The following is a 25,028-nucleotide window of genomic DNA, read 5'->3' on the forward strand; positions in this document are numbered from 1 at the left end:
TGCAATGGAACTGGTAATTACAATAAAATACTAGCACCTGTTAGATTCCATTTAATTAGCGTTGAGATTACAATCCAGACTTATAAATCATAGGGTAAGAAAACTTAAAACTCAATTTATCTTGAAGGGAGACAATTCCCTGTCCAATTTTGGAAGGTTCTAGATTGTTTGAAGCCCTACATTTTGTTAGGCAGTCCAGATTCTCTTACATTTTTATGCATATCATGGATCTTGCCTACTTTTGTAATTAGCACAGTACAACACTCCTAAGATAATACAGCTACTTATGACAACAAACAAGTGTCAAAGAAACACTAGAACTGCTTATTTGTGTCTGCCATGAAGGGTACACATTATTTGAACAGAATACATCAGCTACTTAATCCACATTGAGAACATGCAAAGAGCACTTCAGCGACAGAGGAATAATTTAATATTCCATTGACAAAGGGCTTCTAACACAGGCACAAAGAGCCAGCAAGGCTGTACCTCCAGTTCTGCCAGCACTGTTCACAGTTTTGGTTGCTGGCATTCAAAACGATTCAGTGGTGGGAAGGTGCTTAAATTGAGTGACCTCACCAGAGGTGCTGCTTCTGGCACTGTCCCTCAGGGACCTGATGCAAAGGTTGCTGGATAACTACTGGAAATGGCACAGATTTCTCTTGGTAAGTAAGTGCTGCAGCCAGGAACATGGTGGCAGTTGCATCAGGCTACAACATCTCACAGACTGCTCCAATGCAAGATCCCCTCCTGACCATAACAAACTTTCACAGTCCAGCCCTTTGGATTCTGTGTTTTTATCAGCCATAGATGCCTCAGGTAGTTAAAAAAAAAAAAAAAAAAAGAAAAGGCAACCAATGAAACAAATAACAACCAAAAGAAAACCCAACAACAATAACAAAAACCAAAATAACACAAACCAAACCAACAAAAAACCCTGTAAAGTTTACACAGCACAACTTACAACGGAGTCCAAATCTGTACATATACTTGGGTCTCTTCTACACGTTCAGAAAGTATGTAACAAGTTATGTTTACATTCAATCAACACAGAGGATAAATGTAAATATCTAACTATAAATTTACACTGTGTTTCAAAACTTCCTTCTAAAATCTCACTAATTTTTCACGTGCCTCTTTCAGAATTTAGACACACACGTGCCCAGCATAGACCAACTTTTAAAAATTTCTTTTCAGAATGCTGTTTCAGAAAACTTATTGCAAGAAGCCAGGTCATGAAAGAAACTTCCCTAGTGGGAAATCTGAGCAGTACTACATAGGTGATTAAACCCACAGAGCAAATATCAGCAGAATTAATTGAGCAAAATAAAAGTACAAAGATATCTGCTTATGATGGTGCCGTAATCTTGTCTGTGCTTCTAATTTCATAATCCAGTCTCACTCAGAGAGCAAGTACACTTTGTACTGACACAGCTCCTGTGAGTAGCTCTGGATCATGTAGATACTGTAGTGCTGTTAGCACTTGATTAAATATTAATGTGGGAATGAGCACCAGGTTCTTTTGCCACTCAACAACCCATTAATAAGTCACTTTGGAGATTTGAGAAAAAGATGCATGTTTTGTTGAGCCAGTTTCTTTTGCAAAGGCTAAATCTGTACATTAGTAGAAAATATAAAGTTCTTTAGTAGTGTTTGTAACACACCTGTATGGCTTGCTTTACACTACTATTCCCTTATGGCTATTAAATGTTCCAACATTTAAAAAGCAGCAAACCAAACCATGACTAAACCAGGTGTTCATTCATCTATTTCTCATTAAATGATGGAAAATTATCTAGATTGTTTTCTGCAAGTCTGTATGTTATTTCACAGTTTACTATCTGTTTAAAGGTGTATCCTATAAAAAGTGATATTAATATAAAAAATGTAAAATATATTAACATTGAATTCTGAAATAGTTATTAAAATTCCTTCTGACTCAACTCTGTTCATTTTTAGTGATTTAATAGAGAATATGCCTCTTTAAATGCTTTTTTAGTGCTACACTGCAACATATATATTTCTTGGACAGACAATATGGTATCAACAATTCAGTACAAATGTGAGAAAATTACCAAATCACCTTATAAGTGAAAATAAATAGTTTGATTCTAAAATTTAAAAATATCCTTAATCAAGCCTCTTCTCCACAAGGGGGAAGAAAAATTTATTAATAATATATATATATATCAAAACTATATAGTTTTCAACTCAGTTTTACACTGAAGTTCAGCCCTGTTTCAGGGTCATGGCTTTCCAGTGGAAGCCACAGTGAGCATTTAGCTTCAGAGACACCAAAGCTTTCCAGTGCCCCTTGCAGCAAAGAAGAAACAATTGTCATGAAACTCCATAAATTATAGTCAACTGCTCTCCTTCTCAGAATATTCTGGAGTATTTTGCACCTGTGTAATCAGAGGTGGAGGAGTCACTGTACAAACCTCGCACAGAATTTATATAGAAAGGGCCAATAATATTAGTCTTATGTGAATGGCAATCTTAACCTTGCCAGGATGTGAAGCCTATCTGCTATTTTCATCCTCCTGTCTCCACAAAAATACAGTTCAAGCAAGACCACATTGACACTTCCCACCATTGACATCTACCAGGAAAAAACCTCTCAGAAATAAAAGAAAAAACAATAAAATGAAACTTGAAAAATCCATGGGAGATGGCAACATTACCACCCCTTAGAGCTGAGCTCAAGTTCTACTTCCCCCCCCTTGGCAAAAACAGTTGGGTTTTTTTTGCACAACGTGGGCACTTTCCTGCTGTATTCCTCTCCTTTTCCTGAGAGTCCCTGGTGGTTTATATCATGTGCAGACCCTGCCCACCCCTGCTAAGCAGAGAGCCTTAAAGGTAACATTCAGGAGTTAGGAAAGTGAGTCTTTGGCACAGAAGAGCATATCTAAAAGTTGGTGTGGTGCAGAGTGGCACAATACTTATCAGACAGTTCCCTAGATGGATTGAGGAGTCTGACAGAGGGACTCAGGGAAGGAATTAGCGAACTTCCTTAAAGGTTCAGTATTTGTCAGCTGAGAAGTATGTTCTGACCGGTTGCCAGTGATTAATGGCTGTCATCTCTTTGCCCTGGAGAAGAGACACCATGAGCAACTTTTGCAGAGGCTGTGAAGTGGCAGGGGGGTAAGAAGACATTCCCTCCATCCTTGCTGCTATGTCACCAAAAATGGCCTGACCTCAGTCTAGTCACACCTACTAACTTGGGGAAAGATTTTATTATGAAACAAACTCTTCTTTTGAGAATTTTGAAAAAAATGCAAGCAGAGAACAGTCAAAGATTTCATTTTGAGTTTCACTTTTGAATACAACTGAATATTGTATATAACACTGTTAAAACTATAGGGAAAACCCCACCAATTATACTGATCTAATGGCTTGCTAGTTGTCACTCTTGCTGCACACAATTTCTGAGCCAAGTGCATTTTTCTGTCTGAAATTGCACAAACATGATGTACCACAAAGGCATCCTCAGATGTCTGGCTCATCACTAGTTTCCATACATGGCCTTTTAAGGACAATTTAGGTCAGCCTAAATAAAACAGTTTGCTTCAAAATGGGGTGCCATATGTCAAAATGTACTTAGTCAGCCAGTACAATTTTTAGCCAAAAATTCAGTATTATCAGATATGGTGCTAAAACCTCTGTACTCACAGTTTTCTCAGGCTATTTGCGTACACATTTGAATATTTTGCACAAATTTGGTTTTGGTTGCTTAAACAAATCAAAATATTTAAAAAAATTACTATGACTGTTATTAGAATTATACTATCATTGCTTGTTAAAATCATTAGTAAGCAATACTGCTAAGTTTCCATTATGGACTAAGTTCTGTCACCTTTTTTTAAAAATTCTAAACAGCTCCATTTGCTATATAAATACTGTGGGTAGTACTCATCATGAAATCCATGATAACTCTGGGAGATAGCCATGAGATAACTCTCCTTTTGACAGGACTGTACTGAATGACACACAAGACAGTGCTGTAAACTACCTCCAGCAAAAGGAGGAAAGGAAAACTTATTTCACAAGGCAGCTAACAGGATCTTTTGCCTTGGCAAATATTCTCCCCCGTGTAGCAGACAGAGCAGAAAACTCCTATTGATCTTTTTAAGTAGAGTTATTTTCCAAAGAAATTCTTCTAGGAAAGCTGAAACACAGAGTACTGTTATATTGATCAAATCTCAGGCAGCGTGTGCTGCCCACCTGCCAGACTTTCAGGGACAGCACAGCTGAGAGCACAGATTTTCTGGTAAATAAAGCAAGGTACACCCAGCTACGATACTGGATGTCCCAAATAAAGACCCAGTGGAGACAGAAACAGCGTACTAAAACCACCCTCAACTCCTCTGATGTGGAGTTCACAGCTATGAAGAGAGACTTTTAGATCCTCACAAATCCCTGCCACACAATGGCAGGATTCTGCCACTGGCTGTGTTCCCAACACGGCCCAGAACAAAGGCAAGTAGTACTGACATGACAGCACAAGAACAGAGGTAATGGGAGAATGAGGGGAAAAGAACTTAGTCATAGTAAAAGTCCAGATTTATTTCTGAATTGTAGGCTGTTTATGCCTTTCCAGTACAATATAAACCACCAGATCAGACTCAAATTCCACACTAGAAAACAATGGGAATCTCAGACTATCCCTACTCTCTAGCCACATTCTGTGGTCCCTGCTCAAAACTGCCAGCACTACAACAGCAAAAATGTTACACTGATGATGCTCCCACAAACTGGTGACTGATGAGAAATTTTTTTTCAACTGTGACAACAAAGGGACAGACAGAAAGATAATCTAACCGGAGTAATTTTTGCACAGAGGATGAAATTCATCTTCCATTAATTTTTTTTGCCTATAAAACTTGATAGCGTGAATATTTTATGAAAACTCACCCCCTAAATGTGATGCAAACTTAGCCAAAGCAAATGTTTACAGTTTTTACCCATCCCTACCACAGATGTTTCAGTATTTAGACAAAACTCTCATTTTATGGGAAATTCAGCCTTTTCTGTTTCACAGTAAGAGCAAACCCAATAAATGTATACTCAATTTCACTCTTGGAGATTAAATTAATAGAGTAGACAAACTGCTGAGGAATTTTCCCCTTAATTTTAAAATTAATTGAAAACAACTGCACACCTACTGCAGAGCAAATGAAACAGTCATTCTCAGGCTGGTAGATGTCTGTAGGTACTGCAAAATCTGGGGAAAGTAGCACCTCAAAAGAGGAAGACTGGAATCCTGAATAAGTGACCTGCTGCAAGTAACTTATAACCCAGATTTCAGGTCCCTGGGAGCATAAGGCACATGAGAAGGGGAGGTCACCTGCAGTCCCAAATTTTATACTCAGTTTGTTGAAAATCATATTTAGTAACATCAGTCCAGAATTTGGTAACTCTTCTTCCAGGCTTGTGCATGTTGGTAACTCACAGCTCTCTGCAGTCAGCCTTCCATGCAATACCATGGAAAACTTTATCCCAGAAGGAAAGAAATCTGTGCCTGAGAAATGCCCTTTTGATTCCTATTTAATTTACTTCCTCTTACTTCTTTCTCTCTCCTATTCCTTCCACTATACCTTTTCCTTGTAATTTTGGGCTTGATTTTTTACTCTTGGAAAGTCTACTAGGTAGATGGATCTAGAAAATAGCAGAAGTTATTTTTCAGGTGATCTTTCATATTTTGCAATATGTTGCACCTACTCCTTTTTTGCAATAATTTGTTAATTATTTGGGGAAGAAGAAGTCTAGGAGGACAAGAGTTGAAAAGAAGCTCACTGCTTTCTATCTGACATACTGAGTACATATTTCAGTTTATTGATTGCCAATACATATTTGTTTAGTAAGAGTTAAAGATTTAGACTGAAATAAAAATGATTCATTCAAAGACCAGGATTATTCTATCTTTGCTTTTTACACTTAGGAAACATTCTTCATGGTTGTATTAGTATCTTGTATGATTAAATCAACTAAAAAGTACAGAAAGAGACCATACCTGATATTACCTCAGACTTTCAAGAACCCAAAGAACTCTTCCTCATCAGAGGCTGAAATACTGAAAGAATCACATTTGATAGAAAATACTTGGAATAACTGCTGTATTCTACAGTTCCATCATATTTTATTCTTGCCAAGAGGAATGGTCAGGAGCTTGCCTAGAAGATATGTCTGCTGTCTCCATTCATGCAAACTTCCAAATTTTCCTTTAGGCATCTTGACAACAGAGAGCAGTCTTCTTTCTAAGGGTGTTCGTGGCAACGTTTTTCCTCAAAAAAGGATAACTTTTTTCTATTTATTTTTTAAAATAGGTGATGTGAACATAAAAATGTTACCAGAAGTTGCTGAGTATTTCCAGATCATATTGAAGCATAAGAGATAACGAACTTGACTGTACGATTAGAGAGAGAACCAATTTTCCACAAAAACAAACCCTAAATGGCTTCTGTCTTGAATTGTCCAGGCTCTGTAGGTGTTCTGTTTTATGAATCTCAATATAACATACATTTCAAAATGTTTTCTAAGTATTTATAGCTGCTCCTATTTTCATAATAACATGCTGAACAGCAGCCATTGGCATATACACTTTACTGCTACAATGGATTTTAAAGCCTTCTTCAATAACAAGTCCCAGATGATTCAAAATCCTACATGTTTCTTCAAGATATGAATGCCTAATGACATAAGATGGCAGAATAAAGACTTCTGTCTTCTAACAATGCACTAAACTCAGCCTCAGTGTTCAAATCCAGCAAAAAGCTTTCAAGAACTCGTAAGGGGAAACCTCTGTGACTGAACCAAAATCTTAACAGAAGTCAGTGCACAATGTTATCCCACAGAAAGAGAACATATTTATTCAGATGTGCAAATCTCATTCTGTCAGTTCTGCACAGGGACAACTATGGCAGGGGTAGTAGAGAGGATTATGGGATGATGGCATTTAGAACCTCACAGAAAAGAATGGGTTTTTATCAGTTTTGCAGCAGATGTCTGCACATGGGAACAGAACACAAAAGTTAAGTCTACAGAGAATGCCGTGTTTTGCAGAAGTCTCAGAATGCAGTTAATGCTGTTATGCCAGTTTAGAAAAAGTAGGTATAAATATAGTGAGATAAACAAACAATGTGCTCTAAATGGGTATTCTATAAAATGCAGAACCACTAACAAAGTTACAAACTCAACCACTCAGAAAGAATCAGCAGACCCACAACGGAGTTCTAAAGATGGGATTGTTTGGATAACTTGTTTAGTTCTTAATTCAGTAAAGGGCTTTAATGTATGCCTGAATCCATTGCTTTGGTTATAGAGATGTAATAATTCACATATGTAAGCGCTTCGCTGAAATGAATACTAAACTAGACATACATGAGCCCCTGCATGGAATGAATCTCTTGTACTGTCTTGATATATGTGCATTCATTGTGGAATTGTTCTATAGCCAGACACCACGAAGGATAACAGAGGTACCCTGGGAAAATGGTATACATGAATAATAATTTCATATAAACAACGTCTGTTATACTTCCAAACCAGGCGAATTTGGTCTCTCAGAGTAAAATGAGTAAGAAATACCATTCACTGCATGTAATGGGATGCCAGCAAGAGAATACTATACCAAACATTTAACTTCCTCCCTTTGTAACATTCCCTTTCCAAACATCTCTTGAGATTTGATATTTAAACATGCAATTTACCAGCCTTCTCAACTTAATGTAAATATCCAACACAAGTTAAAGTCTCAGTGTGTAACAAAACAACACACTATGGCTTATTTTAATTCAGTGAGAGTTATACAAAATAGAAGTATATGAAGATTTCATTAAAGGAAAAGTGATACAGGAATGAACTAAGAATGGATCATACAAACTAGGTAGAAATATAGTTCAGAACTCAGATGAAAATGTTTGAAAACAGTTGGGTTTTGTGCTGGTCTATAGTTTTCCAATGTATTTGCCAATTGCTTACAGGCTGTGGAATTGCCAGACCTCACCAGAACTAGCAATGGATCTGACCTAGTGCTTAGGAAAAGATGCAACAACCCATTTTCCTCTTAAGCCTCACAACTGTGCTGTCTCCTCTACTTGTACTTCTGCGTGGAACCATTCTTGGTAGTCATAAAAAAATCTTTAATGCTATTAATGCTTCTTCACTACATTATATTGTGTTTGATTCAAGCTTAATCTTACATTAAATAAATAATTAGAAACTCGAAATTTTATTGCAGGATATTCTAAAAGCTATAACAGGCCTAAAACATCATAAGGTCAGCTTTTTAAAACATATGAATTTTTCAGTCTTCCCTATCTGTAAAGTCAGTGAAAAGTTATCATTTAGTATCTTGTGCTCTACAGAACAGAAAGTACCTATAAAGCAAGCAAGCTTGTACATCTGCTTGTTTCAGGCTATTGGGGGAGGAAGCAGAAATGAGTGAACAGATCCCTAGTTTGGTCTGTTGCATCAACTTATTTTTTACCACAGCTCTCCTCTAATGTAACCTTTAATACAAATTCAGGTTATTTCAACTCCTTCCAAATGCCAAACTTTAAACATTTGATTTAGGAAGACATTCAATCCAACATAATATTTTTCTTTTTTTTTTTACTATTTACTATTTTTAACTTTTTTTTTTTTACTACTATTAATCCAAAATAATTGATTGGAAGATTGTACTACTTCTTTTTTGTCAAATGCAACCCAATGGGTTTCACATATGCAACCATGGTCACCTTTTTGTTGGTGACCACTCACAATTAACAACACACATTCCTGATATTTTACAGAGACTGCAGAGAGTCATCTAAAATAGATCAGCTCTGACAGCCTTCAACATCTCTTTTCTGTCTGTTGTGTCTAAGATGCACACACTATAAAGAGAAGTAATTAAAAACAAGCAGTCTGAACTGAATCTTGGCTTTTAGTGTAACTGCAGCATTGCTCAGTTTAAACCACACAACCTAAAATACAGGTTTTATCGTGCTGTTGAAGAACTGCAAGAAATAAATGATCTCACCATTTCCTCAAGCAGATGACATAATTCTTCACATAAAACACTACCTCAAGAATAGACACAGTCCACAGAACAAAACAGGCATATTTGTGCAATTACTATGCCTATTTTAACCATCTCACTTCTGGCATAATAACTTTGCAAAAATAGAGGTTTTAAAAATTAAGACCTTACAGCATGTAAAATATCAAGTGAAGGGGTTTTCTATATATATATATATATATTTTTAATTAGTAAGCAGAAACCATAATATAACAGGTTCTTAAAATATTAAGTTATTACATTTTGGTCTCTCTTTTTAGTAATGGCTGTCAGCCACATATTCAGTATTATGACAGATGCAAATAGTGACTTGTAGTCACCTAGGGACGTTTTAGGGACACGTATTTTATCTTAAATTTTGGAACTCTCTCTACATACTACATAAAAATTAACTCCCTTTTTTACAAGGAAAAGGAATCATTTTTGTGTTACCAATACTCACGAGTTCCAAAAGAGTACTTTGGACAATCTATTTCAGATTTTAGATTATTCTCCATTTTCGCTGCCCACTGTTTATAAGGTGTTCTGTGTGACCCATCACTAATTTACTTTTGTATCTATTTCTGATCATATGACAAACATCAGCATGGTAATGGCACTATAGATATGCATTTACGTTGTGTATAAATTATCATTCCATCAAAAATTCCTCAAACATCAGAAAGCTTTAGCCACCTTGTGATTCTAGCCAACCATAGGACTCTGTATACAAGGGACAGTAATCCTTCCTCTGGCAATCCACATATACCCTGAGGTTAATATTTAATTACCTTACCTTCACCAAAAACATCTCCCCATCTTTTGATTTTAAACACTGCAGAAAAAGTTTCCCCATGGCAAACTAAATTGAAATTGGACTAGAAAAGAGGCCTTAACAACTGTGGGTCTCATATTAAAGAATACAAGTAAAAATACTACTACTGCTTGTAGACTGCATTATGGTACTTTAGAGCAAAAAAAATTCACTGAAACAGGAACCTACCAGCCCAATTTTCTCATTAAAAGGGAGAAGTAATAATGCTTAATAAAACCTTTTTTAAACTTTTTGTCCCCCTCAAAAAAAAATTGCAGATGGGGCAAGAAACTAGGACTACAGGCTTTCTGAGGAGTTGTTTCTCTTTATCCCAAAATCAAAAACTTCTGTTTGATCTCATACCCCATCTTTCATCATACTGCAGGGGTGCCTAAAAAGATAGGTAATTAATGTAAGTTATGCCATCGTTTGAAAGGCCTATGAAGTGTCTGGACTATCTTTTGTTCTTGAGATAACCAGTAATAAAGCACAGGGTTTGTGGAGCAGTAATAACATCCACCTCTAAAGTACAGCAGTCTTTTCAGGAAAAAAAAAATCAATTTAATAACATCCAGGCAACATTGCACACGAGACATTCAATCTGCTGTACTAATGTTCCCTGTTGCCAACATCAGCAGGTTCCTCAGCTACAGACTTGGTTAAAAATTCCCTGGAAGGTTTGTAACCTTTTGGACATCAGACATGAAGAAAAAGATGATTTGCCACCAATGCAAGGACACAGCACAGCCACTCATTCTCTTGTAGCCTGTTTTCAGCATCCATTTATTTCCCTAGGATAGTTTTCAGACAAAGGAAACAAAAACATGTCATGTTTTCACCTTTCTTTGTTAAAGGAGGGAAAGGAAAGCATTCTTTCCTGTCCTGTGGCAGGATCTAAATGTTTGGGCAATTTTACATATACTCAAAGCTCAGACTTCCATTTCATATATAGCAATTGAAGCCAATAGATTGTTTACAACTAGATAAACTGACTAAATGGATTTCTAGTTGAAAAAAAAACAGATCTATTAAAGATAAATATTTATTTTGTAGATCTCTAATATAAATGAACAGATTGAAATTAAGAGCTTTAGTGACCAAGTGACCAGTTCTTACCAGCAATGACCAAGTATTTTCTTAAATACTTAAGAAAGCCATATATTATTAAAGGTACTATAAATATTGATCCTGTATGCATGAAAGTCCCACATAACTAAGAAGTTATCAACCAATTATTATTGTCTGCAAATATAATGTACAGTTATGAAATCAAATCTTAATCCTGCAAATTTTGAGGTGCTGCCCTCTGGATTCAATTATAATTTTAAGTACTGTATATAGATCCAGAGACCTGCCAGACTATGAAATTTTGCCAGTGAAGCAGATGTAAGAGCAGGTATAAACACTTAAAAGTCATGGAACTATTTAAATTGTAATTTCAAAAGTTCCATTCAGACACAGGCAGCATTAGCTGTTAGGTCTTTCTATATCACAGTCATTTAGCAGTTGGAATAAAGATGTTATTGCAGTTACACTTTATATTCACCCTAGTTGAAACTTTAGAAGTGATAGAAACCATCTTAAATCTCTGCCTTGTTGTAATGGTTCATAAGGATAAAGAAAATATTTCTGTGCCATACAAAATTAATTCTACCCAGAATCCTCAGAATAATGGAACACAGACAGATGAAGTTCTATTCCCTCTTACTTGCCCAGAAAGTGAAAGGCTGCAGAATATCTAACAAGGTAACTGAATATGGAGGTATTTTTATCCCAGATTCTCTAGCTGGATTTGTTTCTAGAAAATGAAGAAATTTTAGGTGGGGTTTTGGTTTCCATTTAACTTGACTATGTAGTTAGGGATTAGTCCTTCTGGTTTTGCATGTATCTACCACAGCATATAGCTATTCCAGATAATTATGAAAGCAAATGCTTCTCAGACTCAGAGACAAACCAAAGGGAAGGATATAGTTCAACTGATTAAATTATTCTTTTGCTTTCTTTTCCAGATTTTGCTTCTGGTACAACATCATGAAGTAAAGAGCTCTCAGGCTCAGGGAGCAGAACGTCTATTTCTGGATGTTGTAAGACATAAAAGGTCACAAAGTTGACATCTTCCTTAACCACTTGAGTGCTGCATCAACTCATATGAAACAGGAATGCTAGAAGACTGTATCCAAACTGAAATAAGCACTTATTTCCCCCCGATCTCAATGTGATTTCAGACTGCTCTGAATCATAGTTATGGAAGAAATGCTTTTGGGCTCCTCCAAAACAGTGAGTAGCAGGCTTTATAGAAGTACAGAACTTGACAGTCACATAAAAACAGTGGGGAAATGGGGGAGAGAAAAACACCTGCAATATGTGCAGGCACTAGGTCATTTTAGCCAGTGGAGAAAAATGATCATAAGAGAAAAAAGATTCATGAAGTTGCTGCTGAGTCAATAGGGTTTTGAAGTGTTTCCTCATATATTTAGACAAAAGGATTTACTGTATTATTTTCCTTTGCAATATCACAACACACTGAGAACAGTCTTGCTATATGTAAAATGTCAAAATATGTAAAATAATATTTAAGTAGACACTTTCTCTTCAAACCTGACTAATTTTCAATTAGTGATTAAAATGGCTTTCAACTGAGAACATGACAGAGCTTGAAGTTTTGGAATATCTCTGATTTCATTGTAATTTCATTTTTTGATGTGCTACAGCATTTCAGCAACATTTGCAAGATTAGTCTTCCTGGAATTTTCCATTAGTTACTTACTGGAATTTTCCAATAGGGAGGAACAAGGATTGTGTTATTTAAGAAAAGAAATTCGTGGCACTGCTTTCTGGGAGCAAACCTGAGGGGTTATCTTTTCCTGTAGTCCAGTCTATCTGTCTGCCTGCATCCCCCCGTCCTGTCTTTTCATCCTTTTAAATCAAAATAAGGTACTTAGTGAAATATTGCAGGGCAATATTTTGCTTGTTTCTAGTAGTGCATTCGGCCATAATAGTAGCAGCAATAACATAGAGTAAAAGCATGACTCTGTTCCAACTGACATCAAAAAGATATTTGGAGACTTAAAAGGCTTTCTTCTGAAAAGGACCTCAAAAAATAAAATTATTGCAACTGCATTATAGCGGTAATCGTAAACAAACACTTTCTTGGTACTATTCTTTCGAAATACTTATTTCTGCTACATGCTGAAAATCTTGGCTTTTATATAACAGTGTAGATGTATTTACTCTTGCAGATTAATTGTTCTCTTATTGGTATTTCATGTGACAGAGTTGCCACGAATGAATTACAGAAACTTACTGAATGCAAGCTTCATGAATGAGAAAAATTATGTAAATAACACAAACTCATTTATAATGTGTGCGAATCAGCTCCTTGAGGTTCAGGGTTGTATATAAGGACTCATAAAAAAAAAGGAAATAAACATTATCATCTTAGAGACTTAGTCATGTAAATAAAATATAGTATGTTATAAAACCAGCTTCTACTAGATTTACATTTTAAGTAGCAGAATATATTAGGAAAACATGCAGAAATGGGAGGGTTTTTGCTGATGGAGATAGAGACTCATAAAAAACTCAGTAAAATGAAAGCATTTCTTCTTTCAAGGAAACAGTCCAGAAGATAATTTTAAATAGTCTTTTGATGGTCATAAGTCTTTAGTTCATACACAAAATCAGCCTGATTTCCTCCCAAAAACCCAACTGACTAATTTAAGCTCCTTTGGTGATTCAGCAGGAGCCATTTTATTCCATTTAAAAATCATTGCAACACAATTTTCATTTAATGCATTATCAGAAGGAAGATGATTTTTAATCAGTTTTCAGGCAGAACACATCTACAATACTATGTAATAAAATGCTCTTATCCCTGTTTACACAGCTTATTTTTTTTTAAAAAATATCTTTTACAGAGATATAAACGGCTTGGGAAAAGGAAGAAAATATGAATTGTTATTTATATCCTGACAGTTTATTTCACTCTCCATTTTTAGAGATTGTCACCAACAAACTAGTAAAGCCTTCATAGTTATATGAAGAATTTCTTCTTTTCTATAAGAGAAGATGCTTCTGTTGCAACTACTGATAACATATTTAATATTATCCAACATTAGATAATTTATAACTGAAGTTGGTACTTTTCTGACAAGGTAATTGAGGTAAACAGAAACTTAATAACTTACCTCAATTAGGAGCTATTACCTTTTCCATCACTGTCCACCCCAGTATCAAAATGCAGGAAAAATATAAATGATAAGAAAGATGAAAAGGCAATACATTGATGAATAGAGAACAAAAAATGTGACTAAAAAACTGTTAAGCAGCTCAAAAGTGTGATTTATAAATACAAAAAAACAGTTTTGGAGAGAATAAAGATGGTGTAATGCAAAAGCAGTGAATGTGAAGTGCACAGGATACATAATTTTTAGGCACACTGAAATTGCAAATAGGAGTATGTACTCTAGTGCATTTTGAATAAGTCTTTCTTTCTAGAACAACAAATCCTATAAAAACATTGAAAGCTCTAATGCATTAAAGCATACATATGGAAATCTTTTACATTTTTCATACTGAAACATTTCAGGCTGAAAAGATGACAAAGTGATTTGGGGTTTTTTTTTCCCCTGCATATTTTCTAATACACAATTTAGAAGGCCGTATTAACACAGTAAATATTTGTATAGAGCTGTGTAGAATATTGCAGATGAACTAAAAGCTACTCCCTAAACACCATGTCCTTGGTAAACAAGGTAGGATTCTTCCTGCTAGGCCTTTGCAGAAATATTCCCCAAGGAAAACCTGTCCTGCTGCTTATTGCAACAGCTGTGCTGAGTATTGTTATCTCAGATATAGCTGTGGATTTGCACATGAAAGATATACAACACATGGTTTTCTGAAAATACTTAACTGACTGTTTCAGAGAATTCCTTCCTTACTGATTTCTTATGATAGAGAGAGTGTCCCCATGGTCTCTTCTTCTTAAGAGAGGAACTAACTCCATCTTATAAGAAAATACAACACATCAGAGGCACACCCTACTGAGAGATTCTGTGAATCTCCTTAGACATCAGTGTTTGATTAGATAAAGCAAAATGTTCTCATGGAACATCTGAGGACTTAACAACTTCGATTAGATAGTATCCCACTGAATAAGAGCAGAAGGACTGGTCACAAGACTTTTTACCCTCTTCCCAGTGGAACAACATTGTGTTTTCATAAAAAAAAAAACTAACCAAGTCACACGATCATAAATAAAACTGGAAAAGAGAGAAAACTGGTAGGATTGAGAGGGTTCAAGAAATACAGATTGAAATTCCAAAGATAATTTAAATTTAGTCATATTCCTCATATGCTTTATTTAATTTGTTTAAATTTAACTTCTTTACATTTGTATATTGCTTAATGAAAATTCTTCATACATCATTTGATCGTGGAAATCCTGAACCGCTACAAGATTTAACTGACTAAAGTATTAAGAGTAAATACTGAAGCCTATAGCTGAAATTCACACTTCTCAGACCATTTCCAGAGGGATAAAAGTACGTGCAAACATCTGGAAATTACTCAGAAAAAGGAAACATTTTTGTCTGCTGTTTATAAACATTTCTGATCTGAACATGCAGCTATTAAAACAGTAATTTCACAATCAGGTTATAGCTGTCTTGTTTCTCTCAGAAAAGATTCAGAAATAAGTGTGAATACAAACAAGGATTTAAGAAATATATGTAGACTGTATCCCTGTCAGGCATTTCTATGAGCATCAATTCACACAAAAAGAATTACAGAATATGCAGAAATACCAAGGTATCCTTGCATTCTTTCAAAGATAACAGTTTTCCTGGCACGTCCTGGTAAAGTCACAAAGCATATGACCTTTCTTCTTTTAGAGAATGAAGTTACATAAGAGGAACTAGCAAGGTATCTGAAGAGCAAAATAGATCTTCAGATTGCAGTTATTTAGTACTCTACGTTCTCTGAACAATAACCTCTTACCCAACAGCAAGTAGAATGGTTGCACATAATTTTTACTCCACAAAATTACAGTAATTAGCATAACATTTTCAGAAGACCAGTAAAAAAAAGGTCACCAGTTTCCCATTTTCTCTTGCTCATTAATTGCTAATAGATGAGGTCTAGTTCAGGTAAACAAGACAAGAGAGAACAGAGAACAAACAGAACTTTATAAAAGAGAAGCAGGACTAAAAGCTACAATTAAAACTACTTTTTTTTTTTTCCACAAAATAGAGAACCTTCCTGCAGCAGACTGAGATTAATCAATTACTTGCTCAAATTGCACTTCAAAGAGTTGGTTGTTGCTTTCACAGGCACATAACACGGCAGGTATGTCAAACTACAAAAACTTCCTAAAATAGTTCTAAAACTTGCTTTAGCAGAAAAGAAAGTGCAGAAGGAAATTATTTCACATACACAGATACAAGGCCTACTAGAACTTCCTCATCAGGAAAACTACTGCAAAACTTCCACGTGTTATATAACAGCAAAATTTAATTCTGGGCAAATTTCTTCATACAGACCAACAGAAGCAAATAAATTTTTTATAAAATCTTACCAACTGCCAGCTCTATGCCTCACTCTGACAAATAAAGAAATTAAAAATACAGAGTACTACACCTGCAGTTTCTCCAGTCATAGTAAGTCATTCACTGTCCACAGTCCATACCTATCTTTAGCTTGAAAAAGCACTGAATTATTAATGTGTATTTTGGGAGAAAGAAGAAAATTTTCTTGTTTAATGATGTCTCACAGGGGAAGGATTATATAACGCTCAAAAATGTACCCTGGAGAGAAACAGTGCCTTAATATCTTACGAACCTAAGTTCATTACTACAGTAAAAGGTCATCTCTATCCTGGAGCAATATCATATAAACATCATTTCTGTCATTAGTGAAACATCCAGTTATCCAAAATCATTTTTAGATCATTAGAAAGATTGTTATTGACTTTTCAATAGACCTACACTTTATCTTGGTCATGAAGCTTCAGGTTTTCCATTAAATAAAGGTGACAACATACTTACTTTTCTGTCTGGCCAATTATATTTTGCAAATATTGTATCATATGTGTCCACAGCCCCGTCAGTGATCAACATTATGGCTTGGCTGCAAATGCTTCCTTGTCCTGTGTGATTGAACTGTGAAAGGAAACAATCATGAGGTACAGCACATTCCTGTTAAATGAAGATAGAGAGGATCACACTGGATAAACATGTATCTTATGAAATCTCTCGTATTATTAGTAGTAGATGAAAATATTCAGGCTGAAAACAGTTTATCATAGATATTATGTTCTTAGTGAATTGAAAAATAAGAAACACACCCAAATACAGCACTTCCCCAAATTGAAACTGTATTCCCCTGTTTTAGGTAGATGATAAGTATCGATGCATCTATAGAGGGTTTGCGTTGATTTAAATGTCATTTTTAAAGCACAAGTTAAGAAAGAAGTACATTCCATATGTTATTTTCTATAAAATATTTCTCTGGGAGAACCAAGTTCTTATTCATATATTTTGAGATTCTCCTCTTGCTCAAAATGAATATATAAAAGCAAGTCAAGCTGCTGAACAGCAGCACTTGAGCACAGGTACTTAGACAGCAATCAACATATCCTTTGGCATATGCAAAGGGAGTTTCATCATTATACAAATGAGATTTTCTCCTGTCAAAGAGCAAGCACATTGGACTGAGTCATAACAGAAGCTTTGATCTCTTGATTCTGGAGGTGGTGCTCTGACTTTGAATCCATTGCCTCCGTTTGTTTTGGTTACAGAATAGGTTCTTATTTTTCCATATACTTATATATTTAAAGAATCTAGGTGAAACATCTGGTTTTTAGCAAAAAGAGAAAAGCAAGACTGGAAAATTATTTGATTTTTCATTGATATGTATGAACATTTTAAAAAATATCGATGAAAAGATCAATGAACTGGGATATTACAAACAACTCTACAGACTGGGCTAAAAGTTGAATACATACTAATGTATTCAAGAACAATCTCCTTTTATTCTCTTCCCATGTTGTTTTCATGTAGATTTTCAAATTCAAGGTCAGGCAAGGCCTCATCCTATACCCTGTCTCTTGATGCTGAGAAAGCCAAGCACCTTGTCAGCCTGGTTGTGCCCCAAAATAGGGTGGTCCCATTTAAAGGTGAATAACCTCACAGAGACTGATCACTTCTGTATTCATCAAAAATTATTCAGATTATTCTGATCTGATTTGGTGTAGCAACTGCTCTGTCTTTAAGCTTTCTGCAGTTTACTCACCCTTACATATTCACTGTTCTTCCAAAACTCTAAAAGTCACTTTTTCTAAAAAAAAGTTCTGACCTTCTAAAAATTTCATCTTTGTAGAAGTGCCTGCAGTAGAAAAGGGTGGATGGTGGGCTCCAGCAGTGCTCTGTCCTCTTTTCTTCTGCCTTCACAATTCTCTATGTGAGTAATCACACCCACATTGAACGATCATTTCTATCAATGCATTTCTCCCTCAGTTTCTTTTCGAGCAAAAAGGAATCTCAGCAAAGAGTAATGGAAACATGTTGCTTAACAGGCAGCTAATGTGTGTTTAGGTATATTCTGGTCAGTGGCTGGTTGAAAATTCTTATCTGTGATACTTGCAGGGCAGACTACCCACAAAATTCTTCACTCATGGCAGTTTTTCCAGTCTTAACTAGAACTAGAATTTTTACAGTGAGATTCCTTCATGACCTTAGATTCCATATTTTCTCGTAAAGATGAAGCTGCTTTGGGAAGGGATATGCTCTTCACAGGGACAATGTATTTGGAAAGTGACAAGGTATCTTAAAAGAAGAATTAATGAGGGGGGAATGCCTTCATACATTTATTTTAAAACATCACTCTGCGTGCATCTGCATTATTCTACATAGTTATCTGAATATTTTGAGGAATGAGATTCAATTCAAATACTCTGATGAGTAATATCTTCTCATATTTGTCTAAAACTTTAATTTTATTGAATAGCAAGAGTGATGAAAGTGTTTTCCATAATAATAACAATGACAAGGGCCTTATGATGAACTACAATTAACTCAGTGATTCATCAGTTAGCTGAAAAAACTTCAGCGCATCCTGACATTTACTGCATTTGGTTGTGATTAACAGTCTTTGAAATGTCACAGAATTTTATTTAATTGGTTATGATTTTTTTTAAAGGTAATCACTACAAAGAGTGCATTTGTCACCAAAAGAGATAATTGCAGTTGTCACATGACATAGTAGGTGCCCAACTACTGTACCAAGCACTTCTCTATTCTTACACTGTATAATGTACACTGCATAAACTGATGGTTGGAAAGAATTTGGAAGTAGATTTTTAAATGTGCTTTTCAAAGACATCAGTATCAACCATCTTCAAATCTTAACAACCATAGCAAATACTGAAAGGTAAATTGCAAGGGAAAATCAACTGAGTTTAATTGGTGTAACCCCTGAACCATTCTAAAATCCAACCAGAATCTTAATACACTCTATTTGTGCAACACAAAGCTTTCTCTTTTTTTTCCTTTCCTACCTGCCCCCCTTCTTCTTTTTTTTTTTTCCCTAGTGTAGAAAAGACATCCTTAGCTAACTTATAGTTTTCAAGAATAGATTTCTGACACATGAAGGTCACATTCTGTAAAAAAAAGTGGGAAATGGTTTGCTGTACTCTTTTAAGGAAAGATTAAGTAGCTTTTTTTCTAGGCTATGCTGCTTAGCAGAAACTTCCAGAGACTTTGTTGATATGCCTGTATACAATGAAAAAGATTTTTATGCTGGCATTTCTGAAAGTTTATATGCAAGAAGGCTTGAACCTACTATTCTTCCTTTTACAGTATAAATAGAAATAGTCAATATACCACCTTGCATAGATCTGAACACATGCAGCACAACCCATCATGACCTTACAGATCTGTCTCATGGGTACAATTCAGTACATTGGATATCAGTTCCCCTTGCTCTCAAAACTACTTTTATTTAATGAGATTTTTATACCACATTTATTGTTATAACTTCAGTTGCCTCACAGATTTTACAACAAAATAAAACAAAACAATTCTCATTTCAGGAACTCTTGATCACTGTCTGTAACGTGAAGTTTTTTTCAGTTTTTTGGTTTACACAGATTTGGAAGACCAGCACAGAACAACTCTTGCATTGAGGCTGGCTGCTATTTACTGTTGTGTTTCTGGTTCCTAAGACTATACTTGGTGCGCACAATTCTAATAAACTCTCTAAAATAACCTAGAGTGTTCTTTACTTCATGCACCTTTTCCCATTGTCATTTTTGGCATGCTCCACATGAAGGCATTAGTTCCACACTGTCTGGCTGAACACACGAGCAGTGGGTAGAGGAAAATCCTCCTTTTTTTCATTTTAGGATTTTACGCCTGGAAAGGAATTGATCAATATTGTCCTTCAAGATGAATACAAAGGCATCAGAACCAGTAATTATTCTATAAATGTACACTATAAAGGCAGGCACACTTGTCAAGAAAAACCTTCTGGAGAACGTTCTGGTTTGAGGTCTCCTTTGCAAGGTGCCTCCTTCAATCAAAAGATAGTTTGCTACTTAATTTAGATGAGATTTTTCATCTTCCAGCAGACTAACAGATTTTAATATTTTTTCCCCCAAGTAACTGATTATACTTAAGGAAGAGGGGGACAGGGCAGAGGAAAGAAAAGAAAAAAGAAAAAAAAAAAAAGGAAAAAAGGGATAAGCTACCTGTATTTGTGACTGAAATTTTTCTTTCCAGAACAACCCGGGTAAATATGAGTGATAATAATAAAGTTTCTAAAATACTATTTGGTCTAGTTCAATCTTTATTTTATAATCTACTAATTCGTGAGTTATGACTATTTTTTCTGAATTCTTAAAATCCAGCTGAGGTTAGTTAGGATGCATATTAATTCTAAAGCTACAGAATTAAGATACAGAATTCATTACTGCTACTGTTCACTGTCCTCCTTTCTTTCCTTGCTTTTTTTCAATGAACATCTCCAAGAAAGTATATAGTCAGTTGAGTTAAAATGCTGCTAAAGTTGTCCTTTGCTGAAACGCATGGACTGACAATAAATTTTACATTTGCCAGAAATGACAAGAAAAATCTCTCTGAAATACACTACATAAAATCACCATAACCACTAAGACTGATGTGTACCCTGTGAGTAAAAGCAGGCCCTGCACTAGATTATCTCCATGATCATGATGTTCACCTCCTAGAGACTGTATTCCTGTTTATAGCCATTATTCGCAGGAATGTTATCAGAAAGTTACCTGCATGTTTTTGGCAGACAAATAGTTAAAACAATACCTTTGAGCTGGTTAGACAAAGCTTTATATTTCTCCCTCTATCTTAGAGCATTTCAGAAGTACAAAAGTGTACAAGTAACTTCCTTTATATAAGCAATAAATGATAATTGTCATGCCAGAAGTCAAACCTATAAACAGTAATTTCACAACTCTAATAACAGTGTATTCTCAAAGTGTTTATGAATATACAAATTCGTGTCATTCTCGAAATATTAGCTCTTCCAAATAAAAAAGAACAAACTGTGAAATTTGCATGTTACCCTGGTATTTTTTAACACATAGAACAGCTGCTGAAATAAACCTTATTTAACGTACACACATATGTATAGGTGCATACATAGACACAAAATACATCAATATAAAACATACACATTAAAAAATGTAGATTTGTTTATATATTCCACCACATATAGATTATACAGAATTCTTGTTCTATGGATAATATATTACTACCATCACATTTTTTAGTTCTAATTTATTATTTTAAAACTGAAATTGCTAAACAGCAAGAAAGGTGTCCCCAGTGTAAATCTGAAAAGCATGAACTTACTTCATTGAGCATGTTGAAAGCTTCATTTAAAGCAATGTCCAGCATTCCAATTCCTTTTGCAAAAAGTTTGTCAAGGTGTTCCCTGAAATGCTGAAACACGAACAAGAAAGTTTTCTTTGTCAGGATGTTGTCACAACATACTTGTTGATATCAATGATTATTTCTGAATACTTTAAACCTACTTCTTAGGTTTAAACCTACTTCTTAGGTTTAAATGACTGAATACACCAGTTCATAAACCAAAATGATTCCCCATTAATCCTTTTGGACTCTTGAAGTGACACCAAACTAAGGACGTGTTAGAACAATAATAATGCAAAGGTTACACAAGATACATTTTTGCCTACTTATTCAATCAAGCAATTTTTCCTTGGTTGATTTTATTTTTTTGTGTTTCTCTTTAGTGGTATCCATATCTTCTTCTCACTTCACAATATTCTTTCAAACTATTATTCCATTGTTATCACAAGGCCTATGAATTATCAAGAACGAACACGCAGCATAAACAGATTATCTAAAATTAATACTAAATTATATAATCTCTAGCGTATAATTCAGTTCACATGATCAGTCAGAAGAACAAACATTTTCTCTCACCATAACTCTATTTATACAAGTTCTGAAAAGTATACTGTTGATATGTGAAGAAATACAATAGTGCCATTTTTTTGATACAACACAGTAAAAGTGGTAAAAAATTAATCCATGCACTATCAATTTTAAAAAAAATCAATGTTTTCTGCCTCCAGTTTTCAGAGTGGACAGATGCTACAAGGTGATTCTGCAAAAGGTTATAAAAAGCCCAAATGCACATGCAGTTTGGTCTTTGACTGGAGAGGTTTGTAGTTTTTTATTTGTTTTTTTAAACCAACTCCATTCTCTGTCTTATCTTCATTTTTTTTTGAGAATTTCAGCACTTTATGTCCACTGGAAAAAAAAAAATAAATCACAAAACATGTAAGTTAACATTTCTTTGTTTCCCTACCTTATCATACCAGATGCCCTCAATGTGTGGCATTAACTGGATTCATGCCAAAACAAATCATGTTTTATTTCACAGGTAGCACAAAGAATGGCTTAATCAGACTGTTCACTCTACATCTGGTTCACGATGTTTATTAGCAAACAATCAAAATATACTGTTGTACTTTCAGAGAGGCTGCTTGTTTACCCTCTCAAAGAGTGGTACCTTATTGTGACTTCCAAGGGTGTATTATTGACACAACTATAACCTGTCAGGCTGTTGTTTTAAGGAAAATCTGTAAGGAGAAAAGCTCCAAATTTCAAACACACATTTTTTTCCCCATTTCAGACATGTCCAGGCAGTACAACAATGCACTGACAGTCATGTTATAGTGCCCTATTTGGTACTGGAAAAGGCATTTTAGAAAACATTGAGAAAAGCAAAGTTTCGAACTAATATTCTCAAAATTTCTCTACAGCTTGCCCACACATGTCTCCAACTCCCACTCAGTAATTTCATCCATTACAAAAGCACTGCAAAACAGAAAAGTGTATTCCAGCCCTTATAGTAGTGAAAAAATGTCAGGGCAGGACATTAACCACTGAAACATCAGTTTGAAGTAAAAGGGATTTCAGAATGAGATAAAAACCACCTCAACTCGACTTTCAATAACTTTCAGGAACCAAACAGATCCCCAAACCCAGGAGTTCCCTGCTCTTAATGAGTCAAAAAGCGTATTTTAAACTTTACATCTTAAAGAGCTCTTTTTAGTAATAAATTGTACAATGTTGGTTCATCTCAACTTCTCTTTACTATCTTATTGGAGTCCTTACAGACTAATATCTGAATTTCCTAGAGTCTGACTTGGATATCTGTCCAACTGTGTGCACAATCATTGCTGGGCAACTGTAAGTTTAATTTCCATGTGCAATACCAGAATGTGCAATATCTAATTGTGGACTCATATACCTAATTGACATGCATAGTCTTGGTAATTCTGAATGTAAATTAGGCACACAATTATGACAATCAGCCGCTGATGTCTGATTATAAAATTATAGGGTCAGAGCTCAACAGAAGTTGTATCTTATCACAGTGAGGAAGCACAGACACATTCAGCTGTGGAGGTACTGATGATGTGGAAGTGTCTAAAAAACATGAGATGAAAAGAATGAGGATACACATCCACTTGTGCATGTCAGCCAGGACAATTCTTTGCATGTACCTACCAGGTTTCTAACTAGAACAGCAGCAATGCACACACTTGTTCTTGTGCCCTTGTGTGCTCCTGTTTGTTTCTAAACACTGTCCACTGTCAGAACCACAAAGTCCCAGTGAGCCCAACATCCGATAAGAATCTATGTATGCAAATCTCTTTGATTTGCTTCTCTCCTATTTGTTTTTACATTGTGTAAACTTTGTTAGGACCCTCTAAGTTAGAAGCAAACCAACAAATGCATCCGATGGGCCTGGAATCAGGAAATGGGTTCCTGCCCCAGGTGCAGTTACAAATGTGCCTGTTTGAAGAAGAATGGGGTTTACTGAATGGGGGATACTGACAGTGTTTTTCTAAAGAAGAAAAATCATATTCTCACACCTATTTCTGCTTAAGACACATTTTATTTTAGCCTACTTACAATTATCAAAAAATAAGGTACCACTTAGGATAAGTAGGAATATCCAAATTAGATGGGATTACAGGACCATGGATTCAAGCCTATGAATAAAGTACTTTCCCCTGATTCCAAAGAGGGAACAGTTCACAACTGATATGTGTAGCAGAGATTATACAGTTACACTGGAAAATCACGATATTTGCTATTAATTGTCTGAAAAGGGGGAGCTTCCTCCAGAAAAGCATCATTAACAGGTTCAACATTGCTCCAGATTTGTTTGTCAGTTTTACTGCAAGTCTTTGCTATTAGTTTCCATACTTATCCATGCATGCTCTAACTCCAAATATTCCTGAGACATACTTGGCAAAGATTTATCAGATTTGTGAAGATGGACCACATCAGCATATAAAGCAGGAAAGAAAAAAAACCAATCAGGAGGCATGTGTGAGGTGGGAGAGTGATATTTACTGGTGTGTCACAGGCAAGTTTACCCACATGTGCTAACAGATAAATGTGCATCACATCCATAAAATGCATTTAAGCATCATCCCATTCAAAATCCACTGCCAGGGCAATTCCAGGTTAGCTTGCTAGTGATAATTATCCAACCACTTCTGTTTCCTAATATGTTGTGTTGGAAAACAGGATTTTTTTCATAAAAGCAATCATAAAAACAATGCTGAACCAAAGAGTTCAAGATTCAATATGCTCA

General features: G+C 35.4%; 1 protein-coding gene across 9 annotated transcripts in view; it reads right to left on the reverse strand.

The window, feature by feature from the left end:
- Window positions 1-25,028, reverse strand: part of CACNA2D3 (calcium voltage-gated channel auxiliary subunit alpha2delta 3) — a 482,761-nt gene that overhangs the window by 178,309 nt on the left and 279,424 nt on the right. For all 9 annotated transcript variants that reach the window (XR_007908333.1, XM_051811537.1, XM_051811536.1 and 6 more), the window contains 2 exons: window positions 21,737-21,826; window positions 16,898-17,011 (listed from right to left, as the gene is read on the reverse strand). Coding sequence is in view for 8 of the 9 variants with exons in the window: in XM_051811537.1 (XP_051667497.1) it covers window positions 16,898-17,011; window positions 21,737-21,826 (204 nt within the window). In the remaining variant the exon portion in view is untranslated. The remainder of the gene's footprint in view (window positions 1-16,897; window positions 17,012-21,736; window positions 21,827-25,028) is intronic.

The sequence above is a fragment of the Manacus candei genome, unplaced genomic scaffold (assembly GCF_025592945.1).
Source record: "Manacus candei isolate 608988 ecotype Guabito, Panama unplaced genomic scaffold, ASM2559294v1 h1tg000082l, whole genome shotgun sequence".
Taxonomy (NCBI): Eukaryota; Metazoa; Chordata; class Aves; order Passeriformes; family Pipridae; genus Manacus; species Manacus candei.